Genomic DNA, 15,325 nt, shown 5'->3' on the forward strand with positions numbered 1-15,325 from the left:
AAGCAGCTGAAAACTCACCTGTTCAAGCTGGTTTTTGTATGACCTTCTTCACCACTCTCTCTTTATTCTGCTCTTCCCACCTATTCCACCTTCCTCACTCAGGATCCACTGATTTCCCTCTTTCCTATCCACTCTCTCTCTCTTTCTTTACATTTTTTAATCACAATTGTCTATTTTTTGCTCATTTTAAATATATTTTAACAATTTTCTAAATTATTTTTTATATTTTTACATTTTTTGTTTTTGTGAAGCGCCTCGTGATTTTTCTCTTGAGAGGCGCTATAGAAATGATATTTTCTTCTTCTTCTTATAGAAAGGAAACTGCTATACCAAAATGGCTGAACACATCTCAAGATGAGTCATCCACAGATGAGGGGATGAAAGCCTGCCAGTTATTTTTTTCACGTCAGCAGCAACACAAAGATGACAAATCATGGATACGCAACCACAAAAATACCACAATATGGAGGCAAGTACTGATGATACGACCCCATCAGGTTGTTTATTCACTTAAATGGAAGCAAGCTGAAAGAAAGGTCTTGGAGCTGAACATATGGAGCATTTTCTACTTTACGTTGCCCATCTGACCATTGACCATTGTTTAAATCATGTCGTATAAGCAGGTGTTGCCACACAGTCCAAGGGCTACATACCCAGATGTGATGCTCCACTCCAGGTGTGATGATGCTATGACGCTTCGGCATCAACAGAAAACAACTGTGATCAATTCAAAGTCCCAGGACTTGTCTTCTCTTCTCTTTATACTTCCACTTTGCCTCAGCCTCCAGCATAAACACACACTGTGCACGCCTGGCACGTGTGTCCATTGTTTTAAGGCCCAGTCTGAGGTCAGACAGCTCACTTCAGTGAAAAAGTGACCAATTTGCCTGAGAATGCAAATTGCAGCTGTACCCTCGCTGGCAAAATGCAAGCATGTGTACGCGTTTCCTTAAAGGGACAAATTGACAAATCTGTGTGCAGCCTCCCTCCACCGTCCCTGATTTCACTGATTAATCAAGTGAATAAAAACTAGGTCTTAATTAAAAGGAGCTGGACGTGCTCCCAGCTCAGGAACTGGCAGAACCCCACCGCACCGCTCCTCAGCCCCAGCAAACAAACTCCCAGACTAAATCACCGCAACATAAAGGGGAAATAACTCACTGTAATGAGGGGATTTAGCAATAATAACAACTGACATAAGTTGTCAAAATGAAGACAAACAAGAATGAATGAACATAATGTAATCTCATAAACAGGAACATAACTCTGTGGCATAAAAAGTAAACTCTAAAAAACAAACAGAAACCTCCGACTGTGCCCTTGACTTGATGCCATCTACCTCAGCGCCGGTGCTTTCATTTTCTTAAGTAACACTGAGTAAGTGACCTCAAAACTTCTGAATTATGACACTAGGAAAATTATGAATACATATAGACCAACCATTAATATGAAGAGTGGTGGGCTAAACATTAATCATCAGAATTTTAACCTCCAACTCCTCCTGCTTTAAGCCATTTCAGTAGAACAGTAAGAAATCGGGCTTTGGTACACGAGGTGACATGCGTTCAAACCAGGAGTTAGACTGTTCCAATAACTGAAGAACAAATAAATATTTCTCAACCATATTCCCGTTCATCTACTGGCCCAAAGCTAATCATCAGTTCTGAGTGGAGCCATGCTGGCAATGTTATTACTGATATTTACCTAAAACATCACATTTTTAAATAAAAAGGCATCATATTTACAAAGTCACAACCAATTGTCTACCACACAGACTTCAATTAAAGTCCCATTAAAGTTGAGTCTGAAAGGGGGATGAACTAAAGGAGTCAGTCAGGGGCATTTATTGATGGCGCCCTCGCATCTCGTTCCTGCATTAAGTTGATTTTAAAAGCAATTAATACACACAGTCAGGGAGAAGTAATGGAGCGGCCCCATGTTCTTAACCTGCTGGACATCCCAGCCGACGCCCTGACCGATGCAGCCCTGCTTTGCATTATAAATGACAAGATAAATCAAGATAAATCCTAATGATAATCAGCTAACCACGAAGGCTGACATATACTCACGTTCACCAAGCACACACACACACACACACACACACACACACACACACACACACACACACACACACACACACACACACACACACACACACACCAGGGAAATTAAAGGCTTTGAATATGTCTGCATTGATTATTTTAAATTATTAGCCCACCTCTCTTTGGACCTCCAATGCTTTTAGCCTAAGCTTTAACACATTTACAGAGACTTATTGACTATAATTACAACTGAGTCTTGGTAATGGACACATCAATTATGAGTCGCACATGTCTCTGACCAAGCGTTGCTCAGGAAATCCCAATCTGGGGTCCATTAGCGTCTCTCCTGTTGGTTTGAAGCTCAATCAGTCTTTACCTTCACCTCTACAGAAAGAGCTATTACCTGGCTGAAGGAGATAGTAGCCTTAACAATGGACCAAGCTGCCATGGAACAGGCTGCTTCTCCCCATCTAATGCTGGGGAACCCAAACAACAAAGACCCTGATAGCTAAACAGCCACAAAGGGGGAAAACTAACACGTGTTGTCCTCAAAAGTCTGAGACTTTCAGCTAAGCACATCTGAACCATTTACAGTTTCACCAAAGACACAGAATCCCTTGAAAAATTCCCAAATTACCCACTGGCCTCCAGACAGAGTTTGAGCCTTAGATAAAATCCACTTGGGAATTGATGGAGTTGTAACTATTTTGGTGAAATAACAATATGCAGAACTCTTGTAGTATTTTTTCACAATCTGTCAGCAGCACCAGAAGAATTTGATGAACAACTCAGAACTACTACTACACCAATAAACTATGAAACTGACTGAATCATCCCAATTCATGCTTCATCACCAACCAGGGATGCATAGATCATCCTCTCCCAAACAACCTCCAACAGCTCCTCTGATGGGACCACAAAGTGTTCAAAGGCTAACGGAGACACCTAATCCCTCCCCCATGTCCTGGGTTAACCTTTTTGCCATTGTTACCATCAATCACTAATAGCTGCCATCTTGACTTCTATTGATTTCAAAAATTAAAGGGATACAAGGCAGTGTTGGCATGCTTTTAGTGCCCTCTAGTGTCCGTTTAGTGAAACTAAAAGTGAAACATATCTCCTTGCTGTGTGTTTGTCTTTTTAACACCTTCATCTAACAGCTGAAATGTCTCCTCAGCCTTCATTAGTGTCTACAGGAGTGATGCATCAGTAAATTAAACTAATCAGCTGTGTTCATTATCCATGTCCAACGGAGGCGGCCTGCCACTCTGAAGTTGCAAGTGCAATATTCTGGCCACGGGGGGTGGGGGTGTTTGAGTAACATTTCAATAACCCTGTAAGGGGTCGTTTCAGGACATACTGTCTCCAGAAAATGATTTGAAAATATAAAAATAAATTGCATTGCATGCCTTTAATCAGTAGTTGATGTTCATAAAATAATTACTACCTAGTTTAATTAAAAAGGTCCTTAACGCATATTTTTTATGCATTTGCAGCGGTTTCTAGTAGGAATGAATACCTTGTAAGTCGTACTCTGAAGAAAAAGGCTTTGGTGCACCCGTGTCAGCACAAAGAATTCAGTTAGAGGAGAAAGTAGCTTTAGACGGCAGAATTTGGACTATTATTTCCTGATATTTGGACATTTTGCCTGTGATTGGCTAACAGCAACACGACTTTACCATTGATTCTGTTTGCTTTGCAGTGTTGGTAAATGGCCTGTATTTGATATAGTGCCTTCTAGAGTCCTGGGACCCCCCAAAGTACTTTACAACACAATCAGTCATTCACCCATTTACACACACATTCACGTTGATGTTTTTATCTCTGCAAATTACACAAGCCTGAAGGAGTTCTGCTGTGCGGTGGAGTTGCTAATGCTAATGGCTAGCTTCTACTAGTGGAGACGTTCTCTGCTGTTTCCTAGACGTTGAACAAACAGCCTTCCCCGTCGCAAGTCAAACTGGGTGAGTCCTTGAGTGTTGAGTGACAGTGTGACAGAGATCTACAGGTTTTTCAAATCCTAGCGTTTCATCTATTTTCTATCAGAAGCTAATGCAGGAGATAAGTGTAGGAGACTATTTTACCTTACAGCCTGCATGAAAAACTGAAAGTGGCCGATCATTTTCAAATATATTAAGTGAAAAACGGTTTCTCAGTGACCCCTTTAAAATCCCACTCTAGTGGTTGAAGATAACAGTTGGATATTTGAAACAAAAGCTCTTGAGTCAGCGTTCAACGTTTCTTGGGAATAACTCTCAGGAACTGCAACACCAATTATTATTACAACTATTACCACATCTGTAAAACGGAATGAGTTTCAGCAACGTTTGTGTTTCCTAAGCTCATTTGGCTGCATCAGCTGAGATCTGGGGTGGGACACTCCGATCCTTGAAGGCTGCAACCAGCATGTTTTATTTGTTTCCCTGTTCCAACAAACTTCATTAAATGGATGAATCACCTGTTCAGGTAGTCAAGCCATGTAGAAGCATTTTAATTGCCTGCTGATTAAAAGCAGGTGTGTTAAACCAGGGCAACAACTAAAACATGCTGGATAGAGGCCCCTGAGGACCAGGATTGCCCACACCTAGCCTAGATTGTTGACTCCAAAGGCTGATCAGTGGAAGAGCTATGTGTAATGCTTACTTTCTGAGAGACTTGTACAGGCCTGGCAAGTAATGATAACTTAAGAAACTGTTGCTTTCTAAATTTGTAAAAGTACAAGAATTTATACTTTTAACGTTTTCCAATCCAAACCATATTTTCAGACGGGTGGTTTTAAGTGTAACATTTGGCTTACTGCACTAAAACTTTAAATGTTTACAAATAAAGAAGATGCATACGTTATTTAGATATACAACAATTAAACTCTCCCTAATATTGTACATTTAACTAGCTCTTGGTGGCCAGTAAGCCCACCTTTAATTTAATTTATACATAAAATACAGGATATGGTGCTGCCTTTTTCAGTGAGTGCGGTCTACATGAATGTGCCACCAGTGCAGAAGGCAGCAGAGACAAAGAGACAGAGTTAGTGAGTGTACAGAGGTGAATTACATACCAGTGTGTGTACGAATGTGTGCCAGGAAGGCCATGGAGTTGCTGCTCCTGCACACCTTGCCACAGTATTTGCACACACTGCCTTGATTCTCCTCTCGCTCGCGGTTGATCTGCTCCGTGTCCTCCAGCACATATGTGTCAACCTCCTTCAGGAGCTCCTCGTGTTTCTCCTTGATGTGAAAAAACAAGCCCTGCTCCGTTTCAAAACGGTCTCTGCATTTCACACATCTGAAGTTGGCGCCCCCTTCTGGCAGCTCCTCCACGCTGTTCTGCTCGTTGCGTAGATGGGCAGCGCTGGTCAGGTGCTGGTGCAGGTTGCTTTCCGTGTAGAAGGACTTGCCACACAGCAGACAGTGGAAGTGCCTGTCTTTCGTGGGGTGCTTCATCGAGATGTGGACATTGAGGCCACTAACGCCATCCGCCATGAAGCCACAGTCCTCACAGCGTGTGTTAGCGCTACTTCCTTTGGCATACTCCCTCTCCTTCACTTCCTTGGGTTTGACTTTTTTTACATACGGAGAGATGGTGGATGGCAGGCAAGATGATAACCCTCCAGTCAAGCAGATCACAGAGGCCTCTCCTTCCAGAGCCAGACTTTCATGCAGTACCTGCTCCTGCTCAGCAAGGGCCTTTGCAGATATGATACAAGCATCAAAGGGAGGAGCTTTAGACATTTGTGTATCTACAATCATCACATCCGCCTTTACAAGCTCATCTCCTGCTTGTTGAGGCCTTTCCTCCTGGGTCTCTTGCTGTGCGGACTCGTGTAAAGCAAGCTGGATATCTCCTGAAGCCTGCTGGGCTTCAGACATCACCGTTAGCTCTGTTGTCTGGCTGGTTGGATCTGGTTCAGTGCCAGAAGACGATGTAATAGTCTTCACTTGATTTTCATCTGCACTGCCAGCAGCACCAACCACAGCACTAACAGGCTCAGTGCTGACAGGGGATGCAGATGTACTTTGTGTTTCTATAACTGGATTGTCAATGGAACAAGAGCCAGACTCATCTGTTGGGTTTGGGTGTTCACAGTCAGGGTTAGAGCTTTCTACAGGAGGGTCATTCTTCTGCTTTTCATTTGAAGGAAACTGAGAAGACTTCTGCTCTTTGCTCTCCTGCAGCTCCAGGTATCTTTGGCTTCTCTGCTTGTGCTTCTCTGTACTGGCATGGCGATGCATTTCCCTGTTAGTTACGGAATAGTAGCCGCATGCCAAACACACATACTCAAAGTCTTTGGTGTGTTTTCTCTTGACGTGAAGATGGAGAGAAGGGATTGACTGAGCAACAAAATCACAGAGAGAGCAGGCATTAACCGAATCGTGTTTACTTGTTTGCTGGTGTGTTTCTGACCGAGTCTGCTCTTCTACATTGCATTCCTGGAGCACGATAACATCAGCTTTCTGCATCGTCTCACTGACTAGAGGGACAGTATTCGGTGTGCTTGTGGGTTCACGTGAAGGTGTGCCGGTATCCGAGTTCTTCCTCGAACTTTCTTGTGCTCGTTTTAAATGTTTTTTAGTTAAACTGTGGCGATCCATGTCTCCTTTAGTCACACAGTTGTAGTTACACAAAGTGCAGCTGTAGCCGTATTCTTTGCTGTGTTTGCGCTGAACATGAACGCGGAGGTTGGTAGCACTGGAGACAACCACACCACAATATCCACAGGTAGCAGAACCCCCTAGCTTTGGCCTTCCACGTTTTTTCCTGGGAGGTTCAAACTCCACATCTTCTTCGGTTTTGACAGCCTCTGATGTTTCATCTGCTTCCTGTTCTCCTACTGTTACTGTAGTTATCTCCTTTCCATCGAGCATTTCCACATCGCCCACAGGAGGATCCTCTCCAACACAGTTCCCGCTTATACTCTCAACACACACTTCGAAGGAGAGAACTTCTGATTTGCTATTGTCTGCCTGCTGCTGCAAGTGGCCAACTGATGACAGGTGAGTGTTCATCAACTCAGATGTGGAGGCAAGAAATTTGCATACTTTGCAGCGGTACCACTCTGAGTCGGGGTGTTTGACTCGAGCGTGCTTCTCCAGCACCTCGGTAGAGCTGGCCCTGAAATCGCAGTTTGCACACTTCTTCTGAAACCTGTTGAGAGGACGTTTGGGCGCCACTTGTATTGGTGATGCCTTCACGGTGTTGCTACAGTCTTCAGCATCTTCTGACCCGCTTGTGTTTTCATCAGCGTCCACTGTAAGACATTACAAAGATACAGTTTTACTTCTAAGTCTTTCTGAACAACAAGAATGTAAGGATTTACTAACACAAAAATGATTCCAACTCTAAAACTAAAACAAACCGTTAAGCTGAAGACAGCAATACTACAGTGGATTTTAGTTTTGATGGAAGAAAAGGAAATACTCACATGTAATTGGGACATATTTAGAGTGGTATCTCTGAATGTGGACATCAAGAGGATGCTTGTCCCTAAACTCTTGCCCGCAGCAGTTGCAGGAATAAATAATTTTAGGTTTTGGGATTCGTTTGCTCACTCTTCTCTTTGGGACAGTGACAGAGTCTTCTTGGACTCTCTCCTGTTTTTCACCTACCATCTCTCTTGTGGTTAAACTTGTACTTTCATCTTCACTTGATGCTAATTTCAGTTCATCCAGATCGTGTCTCTTTTGTTTACTACCAGCAGCTTTTTCTGCCATCGTCGTGTCCTCTTGCTGGCTCTCATTTGGCTTCCCGTCATGGATATTTAGATGTTGCTCTGGAGATTTGGGAGTTTTATCAAAGTCTTTGCTATGCTTTCGTGCGTAATGAATTTTCAGGGATCTTGGGTATTTGGCTGAAAAGCCACAGACTGTGCATCGGTTATCCTCCTCTTCAGGTGTAACGTCTGATGATGGCCTCTTGGTGTGTTCTTCATCAGCTCCACACTGAGGGTTCTCCGTGGATTCTACCAGCTCCACATCATCTAGCTTCACTTTTGCAGCATCACTTTCGGGTTTTCTGTCCCCAGCAACCTCCTCTCCTGAAGTCAGACTTGTATCCATCTCATGTCGTGCTATGATGTCTCACCAATGTTGACAGATAACACATAGACTGGATCAAATTCCTGGATGAGAGAAAAAAAAACCTTCATTAATACATCAAGGATTGCTGTCTTCGGTTATATGAAAGACATGATTGTTAAAGTTTGTGTTATTAATTATGGTTTTGGAACCATACAGCTAAACAGCGACAGCCAAAGTCAAAGTAAATGTCGCCATCTTGTGGCTTTAGACACAAACAGCTTATTTGAATAACTGAATTGAAAACTTTAGATGTTAAAATAGAGCAAAAACTGATTCATTATTAAACAAAGCATGATTTACCCCATCAGTCTTTTTTTAATCATTTTAAATCTGTATGTTTACATTGTCCCCTCAGCAACCCAGGCATCAATTACACTGAGAGCTGCACGGCATTAGACACATTTGTTAAAAAACATTTTCTCAGTCAGAAATTGTACTTGTGCTCTCTTTTTCTAAAATTGAGGATGTTCTCTACTACAATCTGGTTCCAAGTCCTGTTTTCGGCCATTTTAAAATGCATGTCAGTGGAACATTTATGATTAAATTTCCTACCATGATTTCCTTGTAAAGTCCACGTGATTATTCACCTGCTTAAGTGCCACCAGCAACAGAAAAATGTAGAACATCTGGTGCATCAGGAGGTTAGGCACAGCAGGAGTGTATTGGTATTAGAGGCTGACCGATGTATTCAATTTAAAAGCCGAAAAACAATTTAAATCAGGCAGCTGCCACCACTACTGGACTAAAGAAAGGACCCGAAGGAGACCAACACACTGTTTTTTTAATGCTCTGAGTTTGTTTTATATTTGAAGTTCAATAAATATTAAGAGATTTATTGGCTTATTTATTATCGCACACAGTAATTGTTCACTTGTCTTTCACAATCAATGTGCTGCTAAAACATATATCAGCCTTAATAATCGCCTTTAGATAACTGCAACAAAAACTCTTTAAAAATCGGTATCGACTTAAAAAAAACATATCGGTTGGCCTCTAATTAGTATTTCTGTTAAAACAACACACTTTAATCCTGGCAGAACGTATAGGTCCTAAAGGATGTGACTGCCCTTTTTTCTAAAAAGATGACCACAATCTGCAATATGTCACTTAGTGATTACGTACAACTTTAACACAAAATATCACCTAAAAATCTCTTTAATAACATTCAGTTCCTGTTTAAAATAGATTTGGTCTCAATCCCATTGCCGGTTTCTTCCTTAACTCCCCTACTGCGTCTAAAAACTAATTTACTTACTTACTAACTTAATGTTTCTTTCAGTTTAATCTGCACAGTAAGGCTTGCAATCTCAGATTGAATATATAATTTATCTTACTGTATTCTAGATAAAGTCTTAAAGAGTAAATCCTGATAGCAGCTGGTAAAACTCATGTTATTCTTGCTTGTTAACTGTCTCCTGATTGGCCTCCTGGCCACCTTTAATAAAAAGAAAAGACAAAGTCCTATGGAGAACTATGTAAATTCACAAATGAAGCCAACTGCCAAGAACATGAAGAAACAGTTTGGTTTTTGAGGTGTTTAATCATTTTCTGTGATTTTTATTTACGTATCTTATTTTGTAGATTTTTAGTTCAGATCTATTATTTTATCTGCAAGCACACGTGCACAGGTCAAATTACATACAATTCCTTTAACGTAGCCCGGACAAAAGCCTTTTATACCTGAATAGAACTTACATATTTATTGTTTTTATTTAGTATGTGTCCACTTCTTGATCTGGTTGCATTTTCCATGTTCTCAAAGATTTTAAATTAGCCATGACATTTTAGTTTCTTAATATAGCATTCTAACGCGACGCCAAGTTGTCCCTGTTTAAGTGGAAGGAGGGAACGATCGGTCCACATTAGTTTAAACTTGTTATATTTCTTTAAACGACTATAACAACTGTGTCACAATGCTTTACGGCTGACTCCAAGGGGTTTAACATTTTAGCATTTAACTAGCTGTCAATTACTAGCTTAAAAGTACTGTCAAAGTTAGCCAAAGCGGTAAAAACGTCACATCAAAACTGTAGCGACTATTGAAAAGCATTCCATGCTGAAGCCCATGTTTTCCCCGATGTATTGGTGAGTAACGTATATAATTTTTATCTTTCGAGAAACATTAGAATACGTTTCATATCAGAAAACTGTTGTCCTGCTCATATTGCTAACTAGCAGTAACGTCATCTACTGTATTTTGACAGACAAACAGTGCGTCCAATTAAACTGCTCCATTGGCCATAAGTGCCAATCAGAACGAAGTGAAGGCGGGACTAAACCGCTCTAATGCTTCGAAAACGACGGCAGCAGAGAGGCCCAAAAAGCGAGCTAATGTCAACCTCGGAAATAGTGATGCTCTTTGGATAATGAGCCATATACTTAAGTATCATTTACGCCACCGTAATTAGATTAAACATATACAATAAAAATATAAAATTGTACAAACTTACCCCTTGGTATTCACTATTTCCGCGGTGCGCGCTTTTTTACTGCTAGACACAAATGGCGTACCGTAGCATGAGTTGTGCGTGACGAAGAGGCAGTTTCTTTTCCTGTCAGCTGATCAGATCACGTGAGGCGTTCTCGTTCCGTGGGAAAAAATGAATTGTCTTTACTATTCATTTTCATCATAAACACATTTCATATAACTCACGTGCGTTAATTATGTCAAAATGCACCACTAAAAACATTACAGTAAAATGATTTTAAATAAGTATAAAATGAAAAGGCAAGGCAATTTATTTATAGAGCATTTTTCAAACACAGAGGCAATTCAATGTGCTTTACAATTATCTGTAGGACACATGATATGAAAACCCATTGTCCATATATGTATATGTCGATGGTAGGACATGATATGAAAACAACATAAAAACACAAATTTAAATACACATAGATAGAATTATAGTTTACAGCTAAAGGAGAAGATAGTTACAGGGCAAATTACAGTGGAGATGATGCAGCATAGGGTTGGGGCACATCTGAGGTCATGGGGAAGCTGATTCCATATGTGAGCAGCATAGTAACTAAATGCATCTCCACCATGTTTTGTTCTGACCCGAGGTTCTACCAGCTGATTGTTTCCAAGAGATCTCAGAGCCCTATTGGGTGTATATTCGGGAATGAGATCCGACATGTATTTTGGCCCCATGCCATTGAGTGACTTATAAACTAGTAGGAGCACTTTGAAATCTATTCTGTAGTTTACTGGTAACCAGTGTAACGATCTAAGAACAGGAGTGATGTGCTCCGTTCTCTGAGTTCTTGTTAAGTGAACTCATTGGACTCCTTTAAAAAGCAGCTGAAAACTCACTTGTTCAAGCTGGTTTTGGTGTGACCTTCATCACCCTCTCCTTGTTCTGCTGTCCCTACCTATTCCACCTTCCTCAGGATCCACTGATTTCCCTCTTTTCACTCTCTCTCTCTCTCTTTCTTTACATTTTAAATCACAATGTCTATTTTTTGCTCATTTAAAATATATTTTTAATTATTTTCTAAATTCTTTTTTAAATTTTTACAAATTTTTTTGAAGCGCCTCGTGATTTCTATCTTGAGAGGCGCTATGGAAACGATCTTTTCTTTTTCTTTCTTCTTATAAGACTCTAGCAGCAGCATTCTGAACAAGCTGCAGTTGCTTCACAGCTTTTTTGGAAAGAGCAGTTAGGAGACCATTGCAGTAGTCCAACCGACTAGAAATAAAAACATGGATAAGTTTCTCTAAGTCTGGTCTGGACATGAGACCTCTGACTTGATATTTGATGAAAGTGATAAAATGCTGATTTAGTTATAGCCTTACTATATCCAGAGAAGCTCAGGTCAGAGTCAATAATAACATCTAGATTTCTAATCTGGATTTTTGTCTTTAAAAAAGCAACAAAAGTGAAACAGCACAAGGCTGCCAACTTAAAATAGCAATATGACAAATTTGTGTGACAGAGAAATAACTCAAACTGATAGCCTACTGTGGTAGATTTCATTTTCAGAGGCACATGGGATGCTGGAATCACAGTTTGCAATGTGAAAAAAAATAACACAATGTTAATTATGAGCAAAACATATGTCAGAGAGACAAAATGTCGAAAACGATTATTTTCTCGTACCAAAATTGTATACTTCTGTAACGTACCAATGTTATTGTTTATGTCTTACGTGTCAATCTTATTGATCATTTGTTATAAATGTAGACAATCTTTAACGCTACACTTATTTCCACTGCTGAACACACCAAACCATTGATGGACTAAAACAGAGTATTTTATTAATCTAATTAAAATAAAATGTCATTAAAGGCACTCAGGCCTCAGTCAGCGAGATACATAAAACCGCTGTTGTTGAACGGGCGTAGTTCTTGGGAGTAGTCCTTGGCCAATTCTAAAAAAAAAAAAAGAAAAACACATTGGACAAAAAACAAAAAACACAAACAAGTTATTAACTAAATCATGCACAGGAAACAAATACATAAATCACAAATAGGCACCGGACCGAAATCAGCCCTGAACCTCGCCATCACTGAGGTGGGCAATATGTTCTCCACGCTGTTCGAGACGTGAAGTCGGCATCAGGCACGTGCTGAGTCAGTGAGCCAGAGCTTCTTTAAAACCGTCGTTGGAGCAGGACCTAAAACAGAACCAGCGGAGACCAAGACGAGGTGTCCCAGTGCGCCGTCACTTGACGGGCCCGAGAGAAGCACACAAAACAGCTGATCTCACTTCACACGCACACACACACACACACACACACACACACACACACACACACACACACACACACACACACACACACACACACACACACACACCTTCTCAGAACATGATGTGTGTATTTTACTTTCTTCATTTGGTCAGCCATTGATCAATCATGACAACCAGTAGCTTTATAAAATGAGTAAAGATGAATTAATTCATGAGCAATATTTGATTAAGTAGTCTGACGGGTCAGGTGATGATAAATGATATTTCCTTAGATGAATATTCAGCTTACTTTTGAATTAATTTACTCAAATTCATCACAGTCCAAGTTATATGACATAAATGGTTTGAAATGCAATGGTGTCCTCCCTCTTACACCTCCCCCCGTAGGAGTTATCATTCATCTCTCTAATAATTATAATTTCTAAAATGTTGGCTTTGGAAGGGTGTTTCGTCGCCTCTGTGCACCTATTTCTAAAATGACTTACATTATTAATTAATATTATTTTTACATTTATACATTTCTGTTTCCTCTGTATTAACAGACATCCTGTAAAGAAGAAACTAAAATACTAGGAAGTGTTTCTAAAATAATTATCACATACAAGATTCTAATTTTTAATTATTAAAAATAACCAAGCAACAGTTATCATCTATGGGTTTGTTCTTGCCCATTTAATACATGATATTTTGAATACAGTTACTTTCTTAATACCTTTGGAATACTTGCGTATTTTCCACTTTTCACTCGAAAGATGAATAAATACATTTTGGGCAACGTGTGTCTCTGCGTTGTGTAGGTCATCTATCCCATAATGCCCCTAATCAATGTGCCTCTGTAACCATAGTAACGCTAGGATGAAACCATGAGAAGGCTACACCTCCGACTAGCAAGCACCAGCGTTAGCATGAGTGGCCAGGTATGGATTCAGACGAGGAGGTGGAGTAGGTGGAGCCACAACCGCTGCCAAATCAACCTACTAGCAGTATAAGAAAAAATGCATTAACTTCCTGGAAATTCTAGCAGTTTTTCACTCTAGAAAAGGAGCGAGATGTGCAAAATCTGACAATGCAGTGCAATCTTTGTCTCCCAGCTAACAACCTACTAGCTGCGTCCTAAGACTCAACACCTAATGTGAAGAAACACCTTGAAGGGACATTCCACCCCAAAGTGAAAATGTATCTGTTATCACAGTCCCCAGAGTTAGATAAGTGAGAAAAAAGCATTTTGTGACCAGCGCAGTAATTATCCTGATCCGGCAGCAGTCCATTTGATTTTGCCTAGCATAACAAAAATGGAGTGAATGGGAACTAGTAGCACTTTGTTTGCAAATGACTCAAAAACCATACAAATTGTTCCTGGTGAGCTCAATAATCATGTCGACTGTGTAGCAACAATTTGGTTATTTGTCCACTGTAAGGTCAGAGGTCATCTCACAGAAGTATCCAGGCGGTTCCCCCTGCACTGGTCCCCAAACCAGTAAACACACTGCTCTACAACCTTGTTGCCAAGAAGGAAAGCCACAATAAACCCTTCTCCTGAATTCCCTTATCTTTGCTGGAAGCCAAGCTCTCATGCAGAAGACGAGATTTTCACTTTCTGAAAAAAAATTCATTTTCCTTGAATCAAAAATTGCTTTACAACTTTATAGGTTGATATAATCAAATGTGTTGAATGAACACAATGTTTAAATCCAAAGTGTTTTCATAATGTGTTCATTAATCAATGATAAGTTAAAATGAATAATTTTCCTGCAATTGTTCATTTCAAGTCTTAAATGACACCAGATTAATATTTGTTGATTTAATAATTTAATCAGAATATTCACACATAATAATATTGTTATTATTAATGTTTTAGCATTCACTTCACATAAATGTGGAATGACATTTTCACTTCACACTCAGAGAAAACCTCGAAGTATCTGAGTGAAGGCGTGATCGTCTGAGGTATTTTGGTAACGCCTTTTAAACTTGTCAATCCGGATTTGTCTGGAATTTAGAAATGAAAGTTGACAAATACAGGAATCACTTCCTGATTCCTTAGTTCTCCAGCTGCCTCCTGGTTCAGCTGACTGGCATTTTGAACCATCCTCTCTTTTGACAACAAGGTCAAAGCCTCTCTGAAATGCTTGCGAGTGATGTCAAACAACGCCTCAGACGTGGAAGGTCTAACCTGCAGACCCTGGCTGCATCTCATGGCCGGACTAGAAATCTGAATTCAAAGGGAACTGCGAATCTTTGGGATTCCTGTTGCTACGAGGTCTGGTAAACACCACTCTGGCTGCCTTTCGTCTGGACAGCGGAGAGCAACAGTCACACAAAAAGGGTATCGTAGACTCTGCACAACTGTGTCGGATGGTTTTATGAATAATCTCTAGTTTATCAAACCATGCAGCCAAACTGATTTTACAACCCAGACATCACAAGATCTCTCAGATACTTACAAGGCTTTGCTAAAACATCTAGTTTACATTCCACCATTGCATTAATTATCTGTTTTCTGTACAACCATCAT

General features: G+C 40.4%; 1 protein-coding gene across 2 annotated transcripts in view; it reads right to left on the reverse strand.

Annotated features, from left to right (window-relative positions):
- The window catches only part of znf407 (zinc finger protein 407), a 213,775-nt gene extending 201,040 nt beyond the window's left edge, over positions 1-12,735 (reverse strand). The window contains exons 1-3 of one of the 2 annotated variants that reach the window (XM_015949454.3): positions 10,570-12,735; positions 7,465-8,160; positions 5,101-7,290 (exon numbers count right to left, since the gene is read on the reverse strand). In XM_015949454.3, coding sequence (XP_015804940.3) covers positions 5,101-7,290; positions 7,465-8,098 — 2,824 coding nt within the window. In that variant the 5' untranslated portion in view covers positions 8,099-8,160; positions 10,570-12,735. Of the gene's footprint in view, positions 1-5,100; positions 7,291-7,464; positions 8,161-9,814; positions 10,466-10,569 lie in introns of those variants that run through there. The other variant, XM_054740645.2, reaches the window with a different exon arrangement.
- Positions 12,736-15,325: the final 2,590 nt, after the last annotated feature.

This window comes from Nothobranchius furzeri, chromosome 5 (genome assembly GCF_043380555.1).
Source record: "Nothobranchius furzeri strain GRZ-AD chromosome 5, NfurGRZ-RIMD1, whole genome shotgun sequence".
Taxonomy (NCBI): Eukaryota; Metazoa; Chordata; class Actinopteri; order Cyprinodontiformes; family Nothobranchiidae; genus Nothobranchius; species Nothobranchius furzeri.